The sequence below is a fragment of the Monodelphis domestica genome, chromosome 4, assembly GCF_027887165.1.
Source record: "Monodelphis domestica isolate mMonDom1 chromosome 4, mMonDom1.pri, whole genome shotgun sequence".
In the NCBI taxonomy this organism is placed as follows: domain Eukaryota; kingdom Metazoa; phylum Chordata; class Mammalia; order Didelphimorphia; family Didelphidae; genus Monodelphis; species Monodelphis domestica.
The window spans coordinates 281,281,468-281,304,250 of record NC_077230.1 but is presented as its reverse complement, the minus strand read 5'-3'; the positions used below and the strand labels follow the sequence as shown (position 1 = coordinate 281,304,250).

General features: G+C 40.9%; 1 protein-coding gene across 1 annotated transcript in view; it reads right to left on the bottom strand.

Annotated features, from left to right (window-relative positions):
• The window catches only part of ST14 (ST14 transmembrane serine protease matriptase), a 72,715-nt gene that overhangs the window by 7,701 nt on the left and 42,231 nt on the right, over nucleotides 1–22,783 (bottom strand). Inside the window, exons 2-16 of the mRNA XM_007495130.3 lie at nucleotides 18,638–18,797; nucleotides 17,859–17,986; nucleotides 17,523–17,593; nucleotides 16,058–16,215; nucleotides 15,714–15,749; nucleotides 8,623–8,863; nucleotides 7,414–7,553; nucleotides 5,413–5,510; nucleotides 4,862–4,971; nucleotides 4,431–4,561; nucleotides 3,658–3,762; nucleotides 3,030–3,140; nucleotides 2,507–2,620; nucleotides 1,238–1,360; nucleotides 410–596 (exon numbers count right to left, since the gene is read on the bottom strand). Of these exons, the coding sequence (XP_007495192.2) occupies nucleotides 410–596; nucleotides 1,238–1,360; nucleotides 2,507–2,620; nucleotides 3,030–3,140; nucleotides 3,658–3,762; nucleotides 4,431–4,561; nucleotides 4,862–4,971; nucleotides 5,413–5,510; nucleotides 7,414–7,553; nucleotides 8,623–8,863; nucleotides 15,714–15,749; nucleotides 16,058–16,215; nucleotides 17,523–17,593; nucleotides 17,859–17,986; nucleotides 18,638–18,797 (1,913 nt within the window). The remainder of the gene's footprint in view (nucleotides 1–409; nucleotides 597–1,237; nucleotides 1,361–2,506; nucleotides 2,621–3,029; nucleotides 3,141–3,657; nucleotides 3,763–4,430; nucleotides 4,562–4,861; nucleotides 4,972–5,412; nucleotides 5,511–7,413; nucleotides 7,554–8,622; nucleotides 8,864–15,713; nucleotides 15,750–16,057; nucleotides 16,216–17,522; nucleotides 17,594–17,858; nucleotides 17,987–18,637; nucleotides 18,798–22,783) is intronic.

Sequence of the window (22,783 nt, the reverse complement as noted above, 5' to 3'; positions counted from 1 at the left end):
CTCCCTTTCCAATCCATTCCCACCAAAATAATCTTCCTAAGTCACAGGTCTGACCAGGTCAGCTCCTGACTCAGAGGGTGTTCAGTCCTAAATCATCACTGCCTGCCAGTTATTGTGGATATTAAATCGGCTGGTCGCCCTATGGTATCCTTTATGGTGTCTTCCTAGAAAGACTCTCCATTCTGGTCCTCTCTTTAAAAGTCCTGCCTTGCCCCTGAGCGGGTTTGACTCTAGGGATGAGTAGACTGAGATGCTTTGTAAAGCATTTCATAAAACACAAAGTAGAAATACCTGTCCTAATCTTGCCAGGGATTGGAAGAAGATGCAGGGAAGCTCCCCACTCCCACCTGGCCCCATTCCCCATGCTTGCAGTCCCAGGTAGAGCCTTTAGGAGCACAAAGCCACTTACTTGATTCCCAACTCATCCAGGAAACAATGGGCTGCAGAGACAAGCCAGGTGGAGGAGATCAGTGATGCCCCACAGACGTGACCCTGGCCTTCTGCATGGAGGCTCACCTGCCACGGCCACTCTCCTTCATCTGAGTTCTGACCTCCGACGATCCGTGACTGCTTACTGAATGACCGGAGCCCACAATCTAGTGAGTGATGGGAGAGAACTCAGGTAGGGTATGTGAGCTGGAAAGGGGAGACCCCATTCTGCTGGTCCCAGAGATTTAGAATAAAGATATTATGAGCCACCACCAATATGGACTCATAATAAAATTATAACTATCATGGGCCCTTTGAAGCATGGTCAATTGCCTCGTCAGCTCACCTTTTCCTAAGGGAGTTTATTTAGCTCCTACCCCTACCTGTACCCCAAGAGACACTTTTGAAGGTAATTACCTGGTTTAGTCCCTCTTCCCCCAACTCACACGAATGAGGAGAATTTCTGATTTGGGGGTATTTTTTCATATAGTTTCAAAGGTTGTAAGCCATTCCTCCTTTGCATATGTTTGCACAGAACATTTTAAGAGGCCCTAGCAGCAAAAGTGAATCACATGACCACTAGAGCCGTTTCCAGATTCATGGCTTGAAACACTCGCCAGGCAGCCCACAGAGCTGACGAGGAGTAGGGAGAAAGGGCCTCCAATGGCTGGCCAAGGAAAACCATGCTCTATTTTTCTCGCTTCTTGATGGGAACAAAGAGGCTAACCTCCCTCAGCTGGAGCCTACAGACCCAGGGCAGAGACCCAAAGTGGGAGGACCACGTCCGGTCCTGCCTGGATGTCCATACCACAGTTATTCTCGTCCGAGCCATCACTACAGTCTTTCTTCCCATCACACTCCGGGTTCCCTTTGCTCAGACACACTCCGCTGCGGCACTTATATGTATATTTGGTACAGGAGACGGTCCAAACTGATGGGAGAAGAGGAGAAAGGTCAAAGCTGGAGATGGGACTCTCAGGGCCAGGATGTTACTATAAACTGAAATATCCTTGCTGTACCCAGACAGAAATGACTCCAACCCATGAACTAGGCTTTTTGGCTTTTTTTGAGACAAAGTCTCCCCATCTCACTGAGGATGGACATGCAGGCAGCTATGCACAAACCTAATCCCACTGCTGGTCAGCACAGAAGTTTCGAACATGTCGCTTTTCTGATCTGGGCTGCTTTACACCCTGAGCAGTCCTGAGGCTCACCACATTCATGCAGACACTCACTAGGCTTTAGTCCTACTGCAGGTCAGAATGTGTAAACTCAATCTATTCATCAGACTGAGCTTCTTGGGTGGCAGGGATTACAGTATGCACCACCATGCTTAGCCCATTAACTTTTCTTTTTTAAACCCTTACTTTCTGTCTTACTAACAATTCTAAGACTAAAAGGCAAGGGCTAGGCAAATGGAGAGAAGGGACTTGCCCACGGTCCCAAAGCTAGGCAATGTCTGGGGCCAGATCTGAACCCAGGAATTCCTAAATCCAGGTTTGGTGCTCTACCTACTGAGCCACCTCTCTGGTCCCCAGTCCATTAACTTCTAATGCAGTTTGCAGCCCACCTGACCTAAGACCATCAACCCATATCCCTACAATTCCTCAAAACACTTCTCAAGATTTACCACCTTTAAGAACTCTTCCCTAACTTCCCATTCCCCTCAACTGTGCCTTCACCAAATAGTATATAATATTGTTTGCATTTGTTAAATATCTTTGCAGATAATGTTGCTTTGTATGCATTGGAATGTCTTTGAATGGGCCTTATATTCCACTTGGCCTGTATGTCTTCTCCAAAGTCAGAGCCATGTCTCCTCCCTCCTATTTCTCACTTTTGCACAAGGTAAAAGATGTATAACTCAATCCAAAGTTCTTGATGACTGAAGAAGGGGGAAAGGATGGAGTGAACGGTCCACAACACTCAACCCCAGAGGAATTATGGTCTAGGAATTTTATCTGTTCTAGGGGAAATCTCTAATATCTTGAACCCCAAATTCCCAAGAGGTCCTCAACCTCTGCAAGGAGCCCAGAGCCAGACCCTGTGCTAGGGCAGTTCTTTCTTCAGTCCTTACCACTCTCACACTCAGCTTCATCACTGCCGTCTCCACAGTTATCCTGTTTATCACATTTCTGGCTCTCAGGGATGCATTTCCCGTTGCCACATTTGAAGGTCTGAGCTGGGCAGTCTGAAAAAGCACACCGTCTCAACAAGCAGCTAATTGTTTCTCTCTCTCCCACAACATCTCACTATCCCAAGACAAGCTGCTTCTGTCCTAGGGGACAGTGGTGTCAAACTCAAATAGAAATGGATCTCAGCAAGCCACATATTGACTGGGAAAACCACAAATTAACATTATCCATTTTACTGTATTTTTATTGATTTTGTTCAACATTTCCCAATTATATTTTAATATAGTTTGGGCCACACACAGTTTTGCAAGTTGCTTGTGGCCCAACTGCAAGTTTGACACTTCTCCCCTGGAATACTGAAAAAGGGTCAATTGGGACAGGCATCAGCTTTGTCTTAGAGGAAAGAACCCAAGCCCTTTCCCCAGGAACCCAGAATTCCCGGGGAACCCTGGAGGGAATACTCACTACATTGAAGCTCATCACTGTTATCCCCACAGTCATTCAGGCCATCACAGACCCAATAGAGGGGCTTACAAAGTTTGTTCGTGCAAGTGAAGTGGTGGGTTGAATTACACACTGTTGGAGGAATGAGATCAGAAGAATTGTGAGCAGGAGGGTGATGGAGGAATGAGGGCACCTCGGACCCAGGGGTCTGAACCTCGAGTACCCCATCTGGTAATTCACTCCGAAGACTTAGATAAGTAATGATCTCTCCCAAGTGGAAGGAAAAGTCATGCCTGGAGTGTTAAGGGGCTACAGGACTAATGATGCAGAAATGCTTAATATCCACCACAGTCTGAGAATTAAAGAGATTTATAAATCAGACTAGGGAAGGAGCCCATGCTGTATTTTCATGGAAGAGTCTCCCCAATCAGCTCTAGATGCATCCTATGATGGCCACTTTGGGAGCTTGGGGGGCTTAAGAGGGGAATGGGAAAGGTCTAGCAGTATGGGATTAAGGAGTCATGGGTATCGAGTCCCCATATGGGTAAGACAAGAGGCAAGTAAAAGGACAGCTGAACTGAGGAGTCATAGGGTCCAAGACTACAATCATGGAGACCAAATCCATCTCACAGTGGACTCCTCGACTTACCACACTGTAGCTCATCACTGAAGTCTGTGCAGTCAGCCCAGCCATCACAACGCAAGTTGTTACTGATACAGCGTCCCGTTTTGCAGGTGAACATGCCAGGGCAGGCTGGGGGGTGGGGGAGGAGGAGGTGAGAGGGGGACCCATGCTAGGCTTGCAGTTCTCATAGCTACTCTACTAACCCTCCCCTGGCAGACTGTTGCCCTCTCTGTACAATCAGGGCATTTTTATATTCATAAAAATAAAAAATAATAGAACAGAAAACATCTATTTCACCCTGAGCCAGCAGAGCCGGATAAGCTTAGGGCAAAGCCCACTGACTCCAAATATAAAACTCCCACTCCCATCAAATGGCTGGATTTCCAAAAAAACAATACTCAGCATCTAAGGGCAAAGACTATAACAATAGTTAGCCTTGGACACCAAAGGATACAGATCAGAGAACGCCAGTGAAATCTCTTTGGAAGGTTCAATGGCTTGAAACTCCAGAGAGACACTATGATAAATTTTTAAAAGCACAAGATTGGGCATCAGGAGATCCTAGTTCTAATCCTGGTTCTGTCACTTACTAATTGCTTAACCTTTCTGGACCTCAGACTTTCTCATCTATAACATGGCAGTAAACGTGCCTACCTTCCTTAACTCACCAGATTGTATGAGGATTAAATAAGATAATGGCTAAAAAGTGTTTTACAAACATGAAAAAAGGAGAAAGCTCATCATGGGCCAATTTCCATACAGGTTAACTTTCCAAAGCCACCCCCATCTTTACTCACGGTCACTGGAGTCATAGGAGAGATATTCAGCGAAGAAACCTGTATCGGTGTAGGACTCATCCGAATGGAATTTTACAGTGATTTTATTAGTGTTGCTGGTGACCACAAACTGAGGCTTCTCTCCACAGTACCTGGAGGTGACAGGAGCAGATCTCTGGTGAGCACACTGCTAGGACCACCACCGAACCCCAGCTAAGGGGATGGGAAGGGATGATGGGCCACAAAGCAGGCTGGGAAACTCCCCACTGGACAGGCGTAGTTAAGAGAGACCCCTAAGAAGGGGACAAGGCTGGGGGATACGGAGAGGTTGAAGACCTAGTCACACACATGAAACCAGGGCTTCCTTCCCCCTTTTTTCCATTACAGATAATTCTAGGTAGAAACATCACTGAGAATTCTCAGGTTCCTCCCTATTTCCCCAGAGCACTTACTTTTCCCCATTGATCTCTACAAAATCTTTCATGCAGGTACCAAGGGTTGCATGCGGTTCTACCAGATAGAAGAATTTGAAACGAATCTTGACATTTTGTTTACGAGGGACCTGCAAAAGGAGATGAAACTCAGCAATTGTTTCTCTCCACCCTCTATCCCAAGGTCCTGGGAGGAAAGGCCTTCTCTCATCATCTGCTCCAAAAAAAAAAAAAACCAATAAATCTGAATTTTCTTATTCCCTTTCTCAAACTCATTGCTTTCTATCATTTCCTTCCCTTGACATTTTGCCCAATATTGGTAGCACCAAAGACACTGGAAATATGGATAAAAATAATTCCTATTTATAAGGGTAGCCCAAAGATTTAAGCGTAATTTAAGTTTTAATATCTTAAGTAGCTCAGAACTTCACTGAGGTTTGGGGCTGTCCTTTCATGTTCTCAAAAGTCTTTCTTCACAATGACCCAGAGACACGTAGCCTCTTCCCATCCCTTCTTCCTTCTCTCTTTCCTTATTCTACCAACTACACATATTAGACACACCCAGCTCCTACCTCAATGTTCCACGTGCAGTCAATATTGGGGGGGTAGTGACCTGGGTAATAGGGGGTATTGAATGTCCCCTGCTCTCCACTTAGGTAGCCTCCACATTCTGAAAGTCAAAAAACATGAGAAATAGTGAGGAACCCAGAGACAAAGAGTTTAGATGGGAGGGAGAAGAAGAGATGAATCAAATGGCCTTTCAATGGTAGCTTCTAGGTAAGATGACAAAGAGGTTGGTCCCCTCTAATTTCTAGAGCGAGAGCCCAAAAATTCTGCACGGTGGTGGAAGACCACCAAGACACTCACTGGCTCCCTTTAAAGGTGGTCCTCCAAACAAACCCAAGCTGCTGTCTCCCCCTGGAGTTAGTAACCTTTTTTTGTATTAGGACCTCTTTGATCTGGTAAAGCCTATGGCTGTACCCATCTCAATAATGTTCTTAAAATGCATAAAATAAAATACACATGATTACAAATATCGTTGTCAGAATATTTCCTTTAAAAAAGTTCACAACCCAATGGAATTGTTCATTGACTATAGGAGTGGGGTGGGAGGAGGAGAGGGAAAGAATATGAATCATGTAACCATAGAAAAATATTCTTAATTAATTAATTAATTAATTAAATAAACTTAATTTTAAAAAAGTTCACAAACCCCAGGTTTGAACCCCTGCTCTAGAAGCTCCATGATTTCATATTTCAAATCATCCAAACCTCCCCTTTGGCTGCCCACCAGCCTCTCCTTTTCCAAACAACCTTACTACAGAGGGTTTCAATTAAATTCAGTAAGCATTTATTAAGCACCTACTATATGCTAGGCACTATATTACCAACTGGGAACATAGAGGCAAAAAATAGTCTCTGCCCTCAATGAGATCACATCTAATGGCTGGAAGAGAAATGAGGGAGATTCTAAGGCAAAAGAACATCTACTAAGTAAACTCAAAGTCATTTTGAGGGAGAGAAGGAGAAACAGTTGGAAGAATTAGGGAAGATCTTATATAGGAGAAGGAAAGCTAAGCTGAGCCTTGAAGATGGCAGCTCAAGATTCCAAGGGGCTGAGGTGAGGAGGAAGTATATTCTAGGCAATTCTACAATTCTACAAAGGTAGAGAGAAGAAGGCAGACAAGTGGGCTCTGTGCGAGGAATGGCAAAGGAGGCCACTTGGGCTGGAACAGAATGCATGAGAGGAAGCCACGTGAAATCAATCCCATCCTGGAGTCAGGGAAGACAGTTTGACTCACAATCTGGTAGATTGTGAAGGGCTATTAAATGCCACACAAAGGCGTTCATGCTTTATCTTAGCTATAATAGGGAGCCACTGAAGCTTTTTGAGCAAGGGAGGAGCAATGGTGTTTTGGGAATATCAATTGGACAACCATATGGAGAATGGATTAGAAGGACAGAGGTTTGAATGGAAATCATCTGTGGCCTGTTGTTAATTATGCCCTTTAGAGGCAGCAGCATCTTCCAGGGAAGGGGTTCTTAACCTGAGGCCCCTGAACTTATTTTAATATTTCATTTATTTATTTATTTAATAATTTTATTTATATATATATATTTATCTATATTTAATATTTTATGTTAATGCAAATATATCTTATATTTTTATATAGTTGCTTTCCTTTGTAATCCTATGTATTTGTTTTATCCATTTAAAAACATGATTTGGAGGAAGTTCAAAGGGCTTTATGACACACAAAAAGCTCATGCAGAATCCCTGCTCTAGGGTTTCCACACAACCCCCACCTTTTTGTTGTTGTTTAGTCTTTTAAGTCTTGTGTGACTCTTCATGACCCCATTCAGTTTTGGGGTTGTTGTTTTTTGGCAAAGACACTGGAGTGGTTTGCCATTTCCTTCTCCAGCTCATTTTACAGATGAGGAAACTGAGGCAAACATGGTCCAGTGACTTGCCCAGGGTCACACGGCTAGTAAATGTCTGAGGCTGGATCCACTGTGCCACTTAGCTGACTACCTCATTCCCCACACATCACCATCCCCAACCCTTTCCTTACGAGTCATCTTGGACAGCTGGAAGAATTCAGCCTTAAAACCAGGGTGGCGCCGGACAGTGTTGGTGATGAGTGTGACGAGCATGACGTTCTGAGAGGAGAGGAAGGTCAAGTTGTAGGAGGGCGAATAGCTGCCACACAACCTGTGGAAGGGGAAGGAAGGAGAACTAGAGGGAAGAAGATGCAGACAATCCCCCCAAGCATCCTTGCCTACCTGGATCTGAACCAGCCTCCAATCCCCCAAATTTCAGGAGTCAGACATAGAAAGTGACCGCCAGCCCACCTGTACCCAGCCGGCGCTCACTTCCATGAATGACAATTGGTCTGTGAAGGGCTTTAAATGCCGCACAAAGGAGTTCATATGTCATTCTAGCTACAAGAGGGAGTCACAGAAGCTTCTAGAGCAGAGGAGGATCATGCTCAGAGTGGATTTTTAGGAATATCAATTGAGCAGCCATGTGGAGAATGGATTAGAACAGGGGCTTGAATAGAAATTATCTATGGTCAGTTTGGGATGAAATTACTTCTGAAATGTTCCATATTTTGATACTCAGAACATTATTTTGTAACCCATTCTGAACACTGTGCCTGCTCCTTGCTTTAGACCAAGGATTCTTAATCTTATTTGGAGTCTTAGAGCCCTTTGGCAGTTAAGGGAAGCCTACAGATCCCTTTTCAAAACAATGTTTTTAAGCACATGATATCATAAGAAGAGTGCAAGGGAAACCAATTCTATTGAAGGAAAATTATCAACACACTAGGGGGAAAAACAAACAAGATGACAGACCCCAGATTAAGAGCTCCTGCTTTATTAGTTATTGAATGGGGGCAGCTAGGTGGCACAGTCTAGAGAGCACCAGGCAGGCGGTTCTGGGTTCATATCTGGCGTCAGACACATCCTAGCTGTGTGACCCTGGGCAAGTCACTTAACCCATCATCCTAGCCCTTGCCCTTCTGTCTTGTAACAACAGAAAGTAAGGGGTAAAAATAAAAGTGACTGAATGACATTTCTACAATATAAAACCAATGGCTCAAGCTTACCCTTCAGACACCATCTGAATACAGGAAGCTAGATGAGGTGTGTGATGTTCTTTGCAATCCTTATAAATGCTCGCTAGCATGATGATGACATCTTGTCATCTCCCTGTGGATTTTCCTTGCAGAACCAGCCTATTTATTTGAAGCAAGGGACCCCAGCCCCAGCATACTCACTGCACCACAGCTCGAGGCTCCACTGGGCTCAGGGAGTCATAGACCATCACAGTATCACTCCCAGCAGCATCACATGGGGCAATATCAAAGCTCTGGAAGGTGAGGCTCAGCACCAGGTCAGCATCTCCCCGCAGAACCCACTGGCAGCGGGCACGCAGTGGGTAGGGGCTGTCTGGGAATCCCGGTGTGGTAAACCGAGTCACCTCACCAGCGTGGGCGTGTAGGGAAAAGCTGCAGCTATCTGCACAGAAGAGAATTAAAAATGAGAGAATTTGAAGGAGCAGACAGGCAGGCATAGACATAGATAAGAAATTACTTGGGGGAAGGTAGATGACACAGTGGAATGAGAAAAGGCCCAGAGACAGGAGGTTCAAATGTGACCTCAGACACTTCCCAGCTGTGTGACCCTGGGCAAGTCACTTAACCCCCATCGTCTAGACCTTACCACTCTTCTGCCTTAGAACCAATACACAGTATTGATACTAAGTTGAAAAGTAGGGGTTAGAAAAGAAAGGAAAGGAGAAGACAAGACAAGACAAGACAAGACAAGACAAGACAAGACAAGACAAGACAAGACAAGACAAGACAAGACAAGACAAGACAAGACAAGACAAGACAAGACAAGACAAGACAAAAGGGAAGGGAAGGGAAGAGAAGGGAAGGGAAGGGAAGGGAAGGGAAGGGAAGGGAAGGGAAGGGAAGGGAAGGGAAGGGAAGGGAAGGGAAAGGAAGGGAAGGGAAGGGAAGGGAAGGGAAGGGAAGGGAAGGGAAGGGAAGGGAAGGGAAGGGAAGGGAAGGGAAGGGAAGGGAAGGGAAGGGAAGGGAAGGGAAGGGAAGGGAAGGGAAGGGAAGGGAAGGGAAGGGAAGGGAAGGAGAGCAGAGCAGAGCAGAGCAGAGCAAAGGGAAAGAAATACATGAATGGTCAGTTAACTGGCTCAGCGGATAGAAAGCCAGGCTTGGAAATAGGAAATACTGGGTTCAAATGTGACCCCAGACAGTTCCTAGCAGCTTGACTCTGGGCAAGTCATTTAACACCAGTTGCTTAGCTCTTCCTGTTCTGTCTTGGAACTGTTACTTAGCATCAATTCTAAAACAGAAGGTATGGGTTTGTTTGGGTTTTTTTTGTTTTTGTTTTTAAAGAAAGGAAAAAATACATACAATATATACAAAATAAATACAGGCTTGGGGGTATAACAAATCAAGAAAAGTTTAATGGTAAAGGAATATGACTTGAGGTCTGAAAGAGACAAGTTTCTAAGAAGCAATGGTAAGGAGAAAGGGGGCTTGGGAAATAAAGAGATGGAAGGTCTCACATGAGGAACAGCAAAAAGGCAAATCCGGTAGGACAGCTGACTGTAGGAAAGATGTAATGTCTAATAAGATTGTTGGAAAAGTAGGCTGCCACAATAATAGTGTGAGGAAAAACAACTTTAAAAGACTTCAGAACTCTGATCAAAGGCGCAACTAAACAATTGTAACTTCAAAAGATTGATGATGAAATGTACCTCCTACCTCTTCATTAAAAGCTTATAAATTAAGAGTTGCTAAAGGAGACCTGCATTCTCAGGCATGGACAATGTGCTGATTTTCTCGCTTGACTTTATACATTTGTTCTAAGGGAGGGCTTCTACTTGGGGAAGGGGGGGGTATGAATTAGTGAGTAGACTTATATGCAAAAATAAGTAAATAAGAAACGTCAATAAAACATTTTTAAATGTCCCCAAAAGACAAAAAGGAAATGCAAAAGGGAACATTTTACTACTATCCTGTTAAATTTTGTATATTTTAATTTTAAAAAATAGGTTTAGTTTTCCAGACAATTTTCTTCCTTGTTCTTTGTAAAATATTTGTGTTTACTTTGAAGGACTTAAGAACTCTGATTAGTGCAATGCAGTGACCAGTCATAATTCCAAAGGAGTGATGATGAAGCAAACTACCTACCTCCTGACAAAGAGATGGTAAGCTCATGGTACAGAAAGGGACATATATTTTTAGACTTAGCCAATGCAGGAATCTTATTTGCTTAATTCTCCATGTTTGTTACAAGGATTTGTTTATTTGTTTTTTAATGGAGGGAAGTGGAAGAGAAGATAAATTTTTGTTTATTGAAAAAAATTTTAATTAAAAAAAAGAATTGTGATCAGTGTATGGACCAATCAAAATTCCAGAGGACCAATGACAAACCATATCACTCACCTCTTACTTCTAATAGACTTCTAATAAAGAAGAGATGGATTCAAGGTGCAGAATGAAACATAGGTTTTTGGACCCAGTCAGTGTGGGAATTTACTTCACTTGACTACACACATTTGTTACAAGGGTTTTTTTTTTGGTTTTGTTTTACTTGGGGTGGAGGTGAAAGAGAGAGAAAGAAAATAAATATTGGTTAATAAAATAAAATAAAAATCCAGAAAAGAAATACTGGTGTCTTCTGATTAAGTTTATAATAAAACATCTTAATTTTTGAAAAATCATGAATTATATACAAAATCTTTTTTAGCACTTCTGAGTGACTGCTCACAAATTATAGAATGGCTGAACAAATTATGCTATATGAATGTGAAGGAATACTATTGTGCTATAAGAAATGATGAAAGGGATGGTTTCAGAGAAAACCTACAAAGCACGTGAACTAAAGCAAAGAGAAATGAACAGGAGAACAATATACACAGTAACAGCAATATTGTAACAATAATAAACTGTGAAAAACTTAGCAACTCTGAATAATATGATAATCTATGACAATTCCAAAAGACTGAAGATGAAAAATGTTATCCATCTCTAGACAGGAAACTGATAGATTCTTGGTAAAGACTGAAGGATATAGTTTTCTCTTTATTTTTCTTGCTTTTGTTGTTATTGTTTTTCATAACATGGCTAATGGATAAATACATTTTGCATGACTTCATATGTATATTATAATATTTATTACTGAGTGAAAAAATTGAAATTGCAAATAACTTTTTAAATAAAATGATACAAAAAGATTCATGAAGGAAAACTTAGGATAAGCTAGAATCAGGTTATGAAACACAATAGGAAAATTAATAGAAAGCCATTGGTATTTGCTGAGAAAGGGAGAGACACAGTCAGACCTGTGTTATGGGAAAACCACCTGTAGTAGCTTTGTGGAGCATGGGTTGAAATGTGGAAAGACAAGTCAGGGGAAGAAATTAAGAATTCATAGTAGAAAATGAACAATATGGAAGGAGAGAGTGAGACAATTTGGATCATATAACTTCAGAAAACTTTTTGTTATAGAAATTTGTTATAACATGCAATTGGTAAAAAAAACTTAATAACAAAAATAAAAATTAAATTAAAAAATAAAAATATAGAGTTCATTGTAATAGTCCAGGAGGCAGCAAGGATGCTGGCTGTATGTGTAGTGAAAAGAGGATTAAATGTAAAAAAATTTATGTAGGTAGAAATGACAGAATTTGGCAACTCCATTGAGAAAAGAAAGTACAGCAGTTTTAAAGAAATCAATGTGGATGCAGAGAACTCAATAGCCAATTTAGTTTTTTTTTAATATGTTCAGAATAAAACAATATTCCAAAAACATAAACATATTCAAATCAGTACTTTCTAGAGAAACGAAGAACCAAAAACAAAGTAGATGCATGCTGATTGGGAACTGACTAAACAAATTATGATACACAAATATTATAGTTAATAAACAATGTATATGAAGTATTCATGCACCAAAAATCCTAAAGAATGAAATAGGCAGGACCAAGAAAATAGTATACACAATGTAGATAGAAAAGAACAAAAAGGCACTAGTTGCTATATAAATTATAATAAACAAGTCTGCCCTAGAGCACTACTGAAAAAAATGCCTCTACCATCCTGCTTTGTAGAGGTGGAATACAATGGGCATAGAATATTTTCCAAAAATAGTCAGGCACAAACTGTGCTGACACAACATAAACTGTGTTGACTGCTTTTACTAACTACCTTTTTTCCTCTTTTTAAAAGAATTTTTGTCACAAGAGATGATTCTCTGGGTAGAGAAAGGGATATAATTTTTTAGCATAATTTAAAATTAAAATGGGATAAAGAGACAGAGAGATGAGAGAGAGGGAGGGAGAGAGAGAGAGAAAGAGGGAGAGAGAGAGAGGGGGGGGAGGGAGAGAGAGAAAGGGAGGAGAGAGAGAGAGAGAGAGAGAGAGAGAGAGAGAGAGAGAGAGAGAGAGAGAGAGAGAGAGAGAGAGAGAGAGAGAGAGAGAGAGAGAGAGAAGTGAAATTGGAGTCAGAATCCCTTTGTTCAAATCACGTTACATTGCTGGGCCCCAAGTCCCCATCAGTAAAATGAGACAACTGGTCTAACTGACCTCTAAGGTCCTTTCTAGCTCTAACTATGCAATCTTATCCTATAAGTGTAAATAGCTATGGATGAATACATAAGAATAGCAGGTGCTGTAAGAATAGAGTAAGGAGTGTTCATACCTAGAATGAGTTTAATTTGTCAATGAATGAATGTTAAAAACATTAAGAAGGGCTGCTTTTTAGAAAAGTTATATTGGGGACAAAAGAACAACTAAACAGGAGACTAGACCACTGCTTAGGTAAATAGGTCATGGATTATGGACAATAAAGATGACAGAATTACTTGATGCTTATTTTGCTTCTAGTTTTTGTTGGGTTCTTTTTGTGGGGGGGTTCCCCTACCAAGGAACAGAATTAGGTAGGATAGAATGAAGATTCCTAATAAGGGACTGAAATCAAAGATGAGTGAGATGTTAAGAGAGCAACTATCTTAATGAGCTCATCATCAGGTGAATTACATCTGAGGGGACTGAAAGAATCAGCAAATATAAATAAATGCTAACTAAGCCCCTGTCAATGATCTCTGGAAAAACTGAAGAGAGCAGAAAGAAGCGTTCTAAGTCTAGAAACAATAGATTTGTCTTATCCTTTCTCCTTTTTCCCCCTAGTTAAAAAAATAGGCAACAAAGTAGTCTTTAAACTAGAAGCTAGTAAGCTTGACTTCAACTCCTACTACAAGAAAATATTATTAAAAGGATGAATTATGAGCATGAAAAAGGAAGCAGTGCCCACTAGAATCAATATAACTGGAGCAGTTAAGTGGTTCAATGGATAGCGAGCCAGGCTTAGAGATAGGATGTCTGGGTTCAAATCTGGATTCAGACACTTCCTAGTGATGTGACCCTGGGCAAGTCACTTAACCCCAATTGTCTAGACCTTACTATTCTTCTGCCTTAGAACTAATTCTTAGTATTGGTTCTAGACAGAAAGTATGGATTTTTAAAAATAAGAATCAATATAATTAAGAACAGATTGTTCCAAACTAAATTCATTTCCTTTATTGACAGAGTTTCTAGACTAATAGGTCAGAGGAAAGCCCTAAACATAATACACTTATATTTTAGAAAAATGTTTCTCAAAGTCTCTGATAAAGATTTGGTGGACAAGATATAAAGATATGTGCTAGATGATAGCATAGTTACATAAATTCCCAATTGGTTATTAAATTCCCAATTGTGAATATACCCACAGAACAGTGATTAATGAATCTATGTCAGTTTGGGGGGAGATGTCTTGCTTAAGATTTTTATCAGTGCCTTGGATAAGCTTGGTTAGTTAGCTGGTTGGTGGTTGTCCTTTGTACTTGAAGAGGACCAAAATGACATCATGATGTTGTGGTCAATGTAGAATGTGTCCAACTTGCTTGATCAGACCAATTCAAGCTCAGAAGGTTCTGCCACAGGTCAGGCACAAATAGTCCATATGAATATTTGGGATGGAGATGTCTCTAAATTTGCACATCTTGTGTTTCTTTTGAGATATTTCTTATCAAACTGACAGAAAGTTAGGAAGGACCATTTACATGCTGAACAAGAGAACTGGGATGATAGATTTGAAAAGCCAAATAAAAAATGATGAGTTTTAATAATCATCAATGCAAAGACCTGCACTTGAGTTCAATCAACTACATGAGGATGGTATGGGGAAGCATGAAAGGAAAATGGTTTCTATGAAAAGCTAGATTGACCTTCGAGCTTACTATGAATCACAAAGCAGCTCCCAAAAAGCTGATGCAATCTTAGGTTGCATTCTTAGAAGTATACTATCCAGAATGAGAAAAACTCTTCTTTGTGATCAGACCGCATCTGAAGTTATAGGTCTGGTTCTTGGCGCCATATTTTAGGCAATCTGTAGACAAACACGAACAAGTCTAGACAAGTGTGACCAGAGTATAATGAGAAATAAAGACCACATAAAGATCATAGAAGATAAATAGAAATTGAAATTAGAAACATTCTGCTGGAAGAAAAGAGAAGATGTAAGGTATATATGGTAGTCATCTTCAAGTATGTAAAAGGTATGAAAGAAGAATTAAACAGTGAGTACAAGATGCAGAGAGGCTGATTTAAGCAAATCTGATATAATGAAAGATTTCCAAGCAGTAAGAATGATTCAGAAGTGGAGTGGGTTTCTTTGAGAAGGAGATAATTGCCTATCACTTGATGTCTTCAAGCAGATGTTGGACAACCCATTTGGGGGGAGGTTATATAGGGGGTCCCAGTGCAGAGACAGTCTAGACTACACTTCTAGAGTCCTTCCCTGAGATCCTTTGATTGTGGGAGGGCAATTGATTAGTGCCCTAAGGAGAAATCCATAAGCCTTATTGTCCATCATCCTTTATCATAACCCTGGAAGTTACTTTGTAAGCCTAGTATCACAAAGACTTATAGTACCATCCTGGACACAGGATCCTGAAATAAACTTCCACCCCTAAGAATTGAAGAGGTGAAAGGGAGTTTCTAAGTCATCTCTAAGCTTTGACCACATCCCATTCTGTATCACCAGCAAGAGAAGCCAGTGGCTAATCAACCAACATTTATCTAGTGCCCTCTAGGAGTTCACTCTAATGAAAGAGACATAAGGCAAAAGACTATGTAAAAATAAACTAAATACAGGATGAATTGAAGATAATAACTGAGGGAAGGCACTAGAGTGAAGGAGGATTAGGGAAAGGCAAGATTTCAGCTGAGACCTGAGGGAGCCAGAGAAGTCAGGAAGCAGAGATGAGGAGGAAGAGCATTCCAGGCAGTATTACTTACTATCTCGCGTTGTCTGTGCTGTTCTGGCATCAGTGGCTGAGAAAAGGAGAGAAAGAGCAGAAGGGTTTTTATAGGTACTCTGCACTTCCTTCTCATCTGCTTCCTTTTTACTTCAAGGGAGATGCTCTTTCAGTAAGCTCAGTACTCTGATCCCCAGTGAATTCCAGACTGCTGGATCTCTGGTCTATAAGAAGGCAATTCCAGAGACTGACCCTTGAAGGACAGATCTAAATCTGTCAAGCTCTGGCTCAGCCCTCATTTTTTTTCCATCCCTCCCAGCTCTTCCCTCTTCTTTGCCTCTATTCACTCTGGTTCATCCATTCACCTCCAAGCCCAGAACTCACGGAAAGCCACAATTGAATCCACAGTGAAGGACTGCACGGCTCGGGATCTAAGAGGTAGCATTATGGCATTTTCTTTTGATATGACTCGATCAACCTCCTGAACTTTGTATTGGGGGACGCTGAATTCTGACCAGTAGTAGGCAATGACACTGCCCTCACTGAAATGAGAGAAGGATATGAAATAAGTTTTTTGGGCGATTAAGTACCTACTATGTGGAAGGCATTGGATTAAGTGAAGGACATACAAAGAAAGGCAAAAGATGGTCCCTGCTTTCAAGGAGCTGTCTAATGGGGGACACCAAGAGAACAACTATGTGCAACCAAGATGTAGACAGGATAAACTGGAGATAATCAACCAGGGAAGTCAATAGCATTTACAGTCTAGGATTGTAGGAAGTAGGGATAAGGTGTTTACTGGCATAGATGGGTTCTGGATTCAACGAAACTAGGATCATAAATAGACCTTCAGTTTATGCCATGATTTAGAACTACCTGCCTATTCTCCCCAGTCTCTAGCCAGGAAAGGTATCTATGCTCCCAAGAAAGTATGGTAGTTGATAGAGCCTCAGACTTGGAATTAGGAAGCCCTGGGTTTGAATTCTGCTTCAGACACTAGCTACATGGCTGGGTGTGTGACTTAACATTTCTCAGTCTCAATTTTCTCACCCGTTAAAATGGGATAATAATAGCACTTACATCATAGAACTGTGGTGAAGATCAAATGAGACAATATTTGTAAAGAGCTCTGTAAACCTTATAGGGCCAAGTAAAATGTCAGCTATTATTATTACTGTTAATATTCTAGTTTCTCTTTAATTAGATTTTATTAAATAACAACAGTCAGTTGTTTAGATCTTGCATTTACATAGAGCTTTGAAGTTTACAAAGCACATTCTTTACAACAATCTTCACATGAGAAGTGACTTTGCCCACAGTTACAGGGCTGAAAAAGGTCAGAGATTAAGGAGGAAGAAGCTTCGCTGGCCAGAGGTCCTCAGAGTGCCCAGGGCCATGCCAGGGATAGATAGGCTTGATGATGGCCAAAGGGCTGTCGTTTGCATGCACCCCTCTCTCTTTTTCTTTCTCTCTAACAAGATGCATTAATAAACCTTTTCCAAAAAATAAAAGTGTTTCAAATGTTCTGAATCCAAGTCTGGAATTCTTTCCACAATATATTTTCCATCTGAATGTGGAAGGCTGCTTCTCTGCTCCTCTGGGCCCTGGCCATCTGGTATGGCTCATGTGCCATACCAGAACCCACCCTAGGGCTCGAATGGTAAGGGTTCTCCTATGGCTCATACAATTCATACTGTCAACTTTACCCAGCTTACCAAAACTGGAATTCCAGATGATTTCCACCACCCCAGTCCAGGGGCAGGTCATTCTCAAGTAGAGAAGCTCTTTGCTTTTTCCCATTTGATCTCTTGCCCCATCTCCCATCTAGCCTCTCCCCTTAGTACCTTACCTGAAGGCTGTTACTCCAGAATCCTTGTAGAAGGGTCCAAGGGCTGGGATTCCACTGTATAAAATCTTTAGCTGCCAAGGAGCACAAGGTGAGAAAAAAAATGGAAGAAGAAGAGAGGAAGGTCATAGCAGACTCCACTATTTGACCTACACATGGCCTGAACGTCACACCCACCGTACTCAGGAACCTTATGTCTATTCTTAGATACCCTCCTACCCAGTGCCTTTGACAGACCCATACTCCCCCAGTGCCATTAACCAGAATGAAAAGACATAACGCAACAAGGTAGCTGTGCCTCCTTGTCTGGAGAGCTTCATCCTGGAAGAGATGGCTTACCACTTCCTTAACCTTGCTGGCCAGGTTTGCAAATTCTGTGGAGTTGGGATTCTCATAGGCATCTATAAAGTTCACATTTGTAATCCTTAAGTAGCCATTGAAGATTTTCTGCACCCTTGCATTCTGATCTACAAGAAACCAAAGCAAATAGAATAAATAAGAAGAGCAGGGCTGTGTCCACCTTCCCATCACTTTAGATTTACTCTCAGTCCAGATCCTAGCTTCATTATATAGATTTTAAAATCTGTCCCAGTATTATCTCTATGACCTGAGTTCCTAGGACATTTACCCCTAGTGCAGATGGTGCCAGGAAATAGAGTAAAGCAATGATGAGCCTATCTCTTCTTTCCCCTTCTCCGCACCCCTTATCCTATTACATCAACTCTCTGGGGTCTCCTAGCTTAGCCTCCATGGCCCAGAGGAATTCAGAAAGAAGAAAAGAACCCTGGACCAAAGGTGTCAAATATGTGACTCCCAAGTGAAGTTCAAACCAGAACTAAATACAATTGGGAAATACTTAATCAAGTAAGCAAAAATAGAATTAAACATAGATAATATTGTGTGGTTTTCTAAGTCAATATATAGCCCAAAAGGATCCTTATGTACAAGTTAGTGGGGCCCATTTCCATCAGAGTTTGAGATCATAACCTACCCATCCTTAGCCATTATCCTCCTGTCAGACCACCATTTAGGCTCCCAATTTCCCCACCCTCTGACCAAGCCCCCTTTGGACCACTTCCTCCACCTACTAATATATTAAAGAGTCCTCCTATACTCACAATTAAAATGCCACACCAAGATTCCAACCATAAGAGATAATAGGATGAAAAAGGTCACCAATGCCAACAGCACAATCCAGCGCTTTGGTCCTCGCTTCTCCACCTTCCTTGAATTGTTGGCTGGCAAGAATTCCACTCCTTCCTCAATGCCATTTATATTCTAGGAGGGAAGGGGGAGAACCACAGAATCATTTATTTAAATCTGAGAGAACTTCAAAGTCATCTAAATCAACCCTGTCAATTAGGAAAGGGAAAAACAGACCTAGAAGGAATAACGTGGGTTTGCCCAAGAAATAAGTGACAGTGCCAGGATTTGAATGGCACCTTTTCCTGTACTCACAATTAAAATGCCACCCCAAAATTCCAACCATAAGGGAGAACAGAATGAAAAAGGTCACCAATGCCAAGAAGAGGACCTGATTTCAAATCCAGCCTCAGATACTATGTGATCCTCAACAAGTCACTTAACCCTGCTTGTTTCAGTTTGCTCCTCTGTAAAATGAGCTAGAGAAGGAAATAGCAAACCACTCAAGTACCTTTGCCAAGAAAACCCAAATGGGATCATGAAGAGTCGGACATGACTGAAAACAACTGAACAATAACACGTGTCAGGCACTGCTAATCATGGAAAAAACAATCATGACCTTACAGTTGGTCCAAGGACAGAGCCTCGTGGTACACCTAGTTAGTAGGCATGACCTGTATCTAGCAACAGGATTAAAACACAGTTCAGACAGGTAGAAAGAGAACCAGGAGAGATCAGCTTACAAAACATAGAGAGGAGAAAGTGTCAGGAAGAGGGTGACAAACAATGTCAAAAGTTGCAGAGAGGTCAAGAAGGATAAAAGCTGATAAAAGGCCATTAAATCTGGCAATTTAAGATACCATGAATAACTAGCACTAAATGGAAATTGCTCTCCCATAGGTTAGCAGCAATCTTTTAACTGCTAAGTCAAATATTTGGGGTTTTTTTTCCCTCAGTCTTCATCAGTCTTGACCCTTTTAATCCCTTTGACATAGTTGACCAATCTCCTAACTTTTCCTCCTTTGCTTTGGTGACATTAGTCCCTCTTGGGTCTCCCCATGCCTGTTTAATCATTCCTTCTGGGCTCCTTTGAGATCATCATTCATGTCTTATCCCCTGAGTGACCACTGAATCATGTTTTGAGTTTCTATTTTCTATATATCTCTTCTCTCTCTGTGATCTTTTCTTCCTTCCTTCCTTCCTTCCTTCCTTCCTTCCTTCCTTCCTTCCTTCCTTCCTTCCTTCCTTCCTTCCTTCCTTCTTTCTTTCTTTCTTTCTTTCTTTCTTTCTTTCTTTCTTTCTTTCTTTCTTTCTTTCTTTCTTTCTTTCTTTCTTTCTTTCTTTCTTTCTTTCTTTCTTTCTTTCTTTCTTTCTACCGTTACTTTCTGTCTCAGTAACAACAACTCTGAGACAGAAGGGCAAGGGCTAGGCAAATGGAATAAAGAGACTTGCCCAGGATCACATAGCTAGGAGGTGTTAGAGGTCAAATTTGAACCTAGGTCCTCCCACTTCCAGACTGGTGCTCTATCCACTGTGCTACCTTGCTGCCCCAATCTCATCATTTTTCATGAGTGCAACTGCCATCAGTAAACAGATAACTCCCAACCCTGATCTCTCTCCTGAATTCTCTCACTATCAATCAACAAGGATTTTTTTTGTTTTTTTCTTAATCAACAAGTTTTTATTTAGCAACCATGTGCAGTTAGTATACTAGGCACTGGGGACATAAATACAAAGAATGAAATAACCTCTATTCACAATGCGTTTACATTCTAATGGGAGAGAAAAGTAAATATAAAAATACTTATAGTAAAAACATAAAGCTAATAAATAAAAATGTATACAATATAGTGAGAAAGGCATTAACAATTGGTGGGACTGAAGGGATCAGGAAAGGCTTCCTTCTTGAGAAGATGATGCTTGTACTTCATTGTAAAGGACAAGAGAAACTCTGAGAGGCATAGAACAGGAACAAAATTCCAGTTATGGGGAACAACCCTTGCAAAAGTCCAGGGAGAGGATGAGGAGTGTAATGTGTGATGGACAGAAAGGCTAATTTGGCTGGTTCACAAAGTGCAGGAGGTAGAGCAATGGTCAATGAAGATGGAAAGATAAGTTGGGACCAGACTCTTAAGGGTCTTAGAAGCTAAACAGAGGAGGTTATATATTTTTTTCCTATAGGCACTAGAAAACCACTGGAATTAAATGAGTAAAGAGGGTGGACAATCAGATCTGCACTTAAGGAAAATTCCTTTGTCAGCAGTGTGTGCAATGGAGTTGAGTAGGAGGAAACATGAGACAAGGAAACCAATTTGGATGCTATTACAATATTCTAGGAGTGAGGTTATGAGATCCTGAGCTAAAGTGGTACCTGTCGGAATGGGAAAAAGGAGTCATATTTGAGAGATGTTATGAGGGTCAAAACAACCAAGAATTGGCAACTGATTGAATATATAGGGTTAGAGAAAATAAGGAGTCTGGGATATGTCAATATTATGAACCTGAGAGAATAGAAAGATCATATCTTAGTAATAATAATGTTCCTGTTTAGTAATTTTTCAGTCATGTTCAACTCTTCATTACTCCATCTGGTATTTTTCCTTCTCCAAATCATTTTACAAAGGAGGAAATTGAGGCAAACAGGGTTAAGTGATTTGCCCAAAGTCACACAACTAGTAAGTGTCTAAGGCCAGATCTGAACTCATGAAGATGAGTCTTCCTGCCTCTAAACCCAACACTCTATCCACTATACCACCTAGCTGCCCCAATAATAAAAATTATAACTAACATTTATATAATGCTACTATGCTTTGGTGTTGTGCTAAATCCTTACAATTATTATCTCATTTGATCCTCAAAACCACCTTGGGAAGTAGGTGTTATTATTATCCCCATTTTATAGATAAGGAAACTGAGGCAAACAGTGATTAAGTGATTTGCCCTTGGTCACACAGTAAGTATCTGAGACCATATCTGAACTCAGGTCTTCTGACGCTAAGTCGTGTGCTCTTTCCACTGACCCAGCTAGCTGTCAGTAGGGTATTTTGAAGAGGAAAGGATTTACAGCGCAAGTTCTACTGTAGACATGTGGATTTTAAAATGTCTCTGGGACATCCAGTTTGAACTATATATATATATATATATATATATATATATATATATATATATGAACTATGGTGATGTATGATTGAAACTCAAAGAAAAGATTAGAGAAGTCAATAGAGATCTGGGAATATGTGCACAGAGATGATATGCAGATGACTGGATGGAAACAGTTCCAGGGAAAATAATGAGATTGCCAAGTGTGAAAATCAAAATTAATATATAATAACTCAAGTATTATATTTATAAGATTTATTAAAATAAAAACTAGAGTTAAAAGGGAGCTAACTCAAGCCGTGAGAAAGAGGAAGAAATAGGGTGGAGACACTGAACTATATACAAAGGTGGTGGGGAGAGGAGAGGAATTCTGGGAAATACTGAAGGACTTCTGGGGGATAAAGTCCCAAAGGCTTCAAACATTCTAATTAATACACAAGAAAGAAAGTATAATAGGTTATCATTTTAGATAAACTGAACACATGCAAACTCAGGTATAGGCAATTGGAAATTTAAAAAAGGCAAAAAAAAATAAAATAAAAAGTTTTAATTACACACTACATCTGCACCATTTTCCCAAGCTGTATAGTCTCAATATAGTTGGCTCAGTCACACTCATTCTTGCTCTAAGAAGCATTAGTGAGATCATTACATTGTTTTGTGGTAAACATTAGCTCTTCCATGAGTTTTTGCTTGTGACAAGTCCTGTCTGCATCAGAGCGGTACTTCTCTGTTTCATTAACATTATTTAGTAATTAATAATGACCCCCAAATACAAGAGTTGTAATGCTGGAAGCTCTGATAAGCCTAAGAATGTCATAAAGTATCCAGGGGTGTTCATATAAGAAATACTTATGCATGGTTTTCAACTTATTCGAAGGCTCTTAGAATATTTTGGTCTCATAAGACGAGATCCTACTATAGAAAAGAAGAGGGTCTAGGACAGAACTTTGAAGAACAACTATCATTAGGGAGGGGTATGATGTGAATGATGAGTCAGCAGGAGAGGCTGAGTAAGAGTG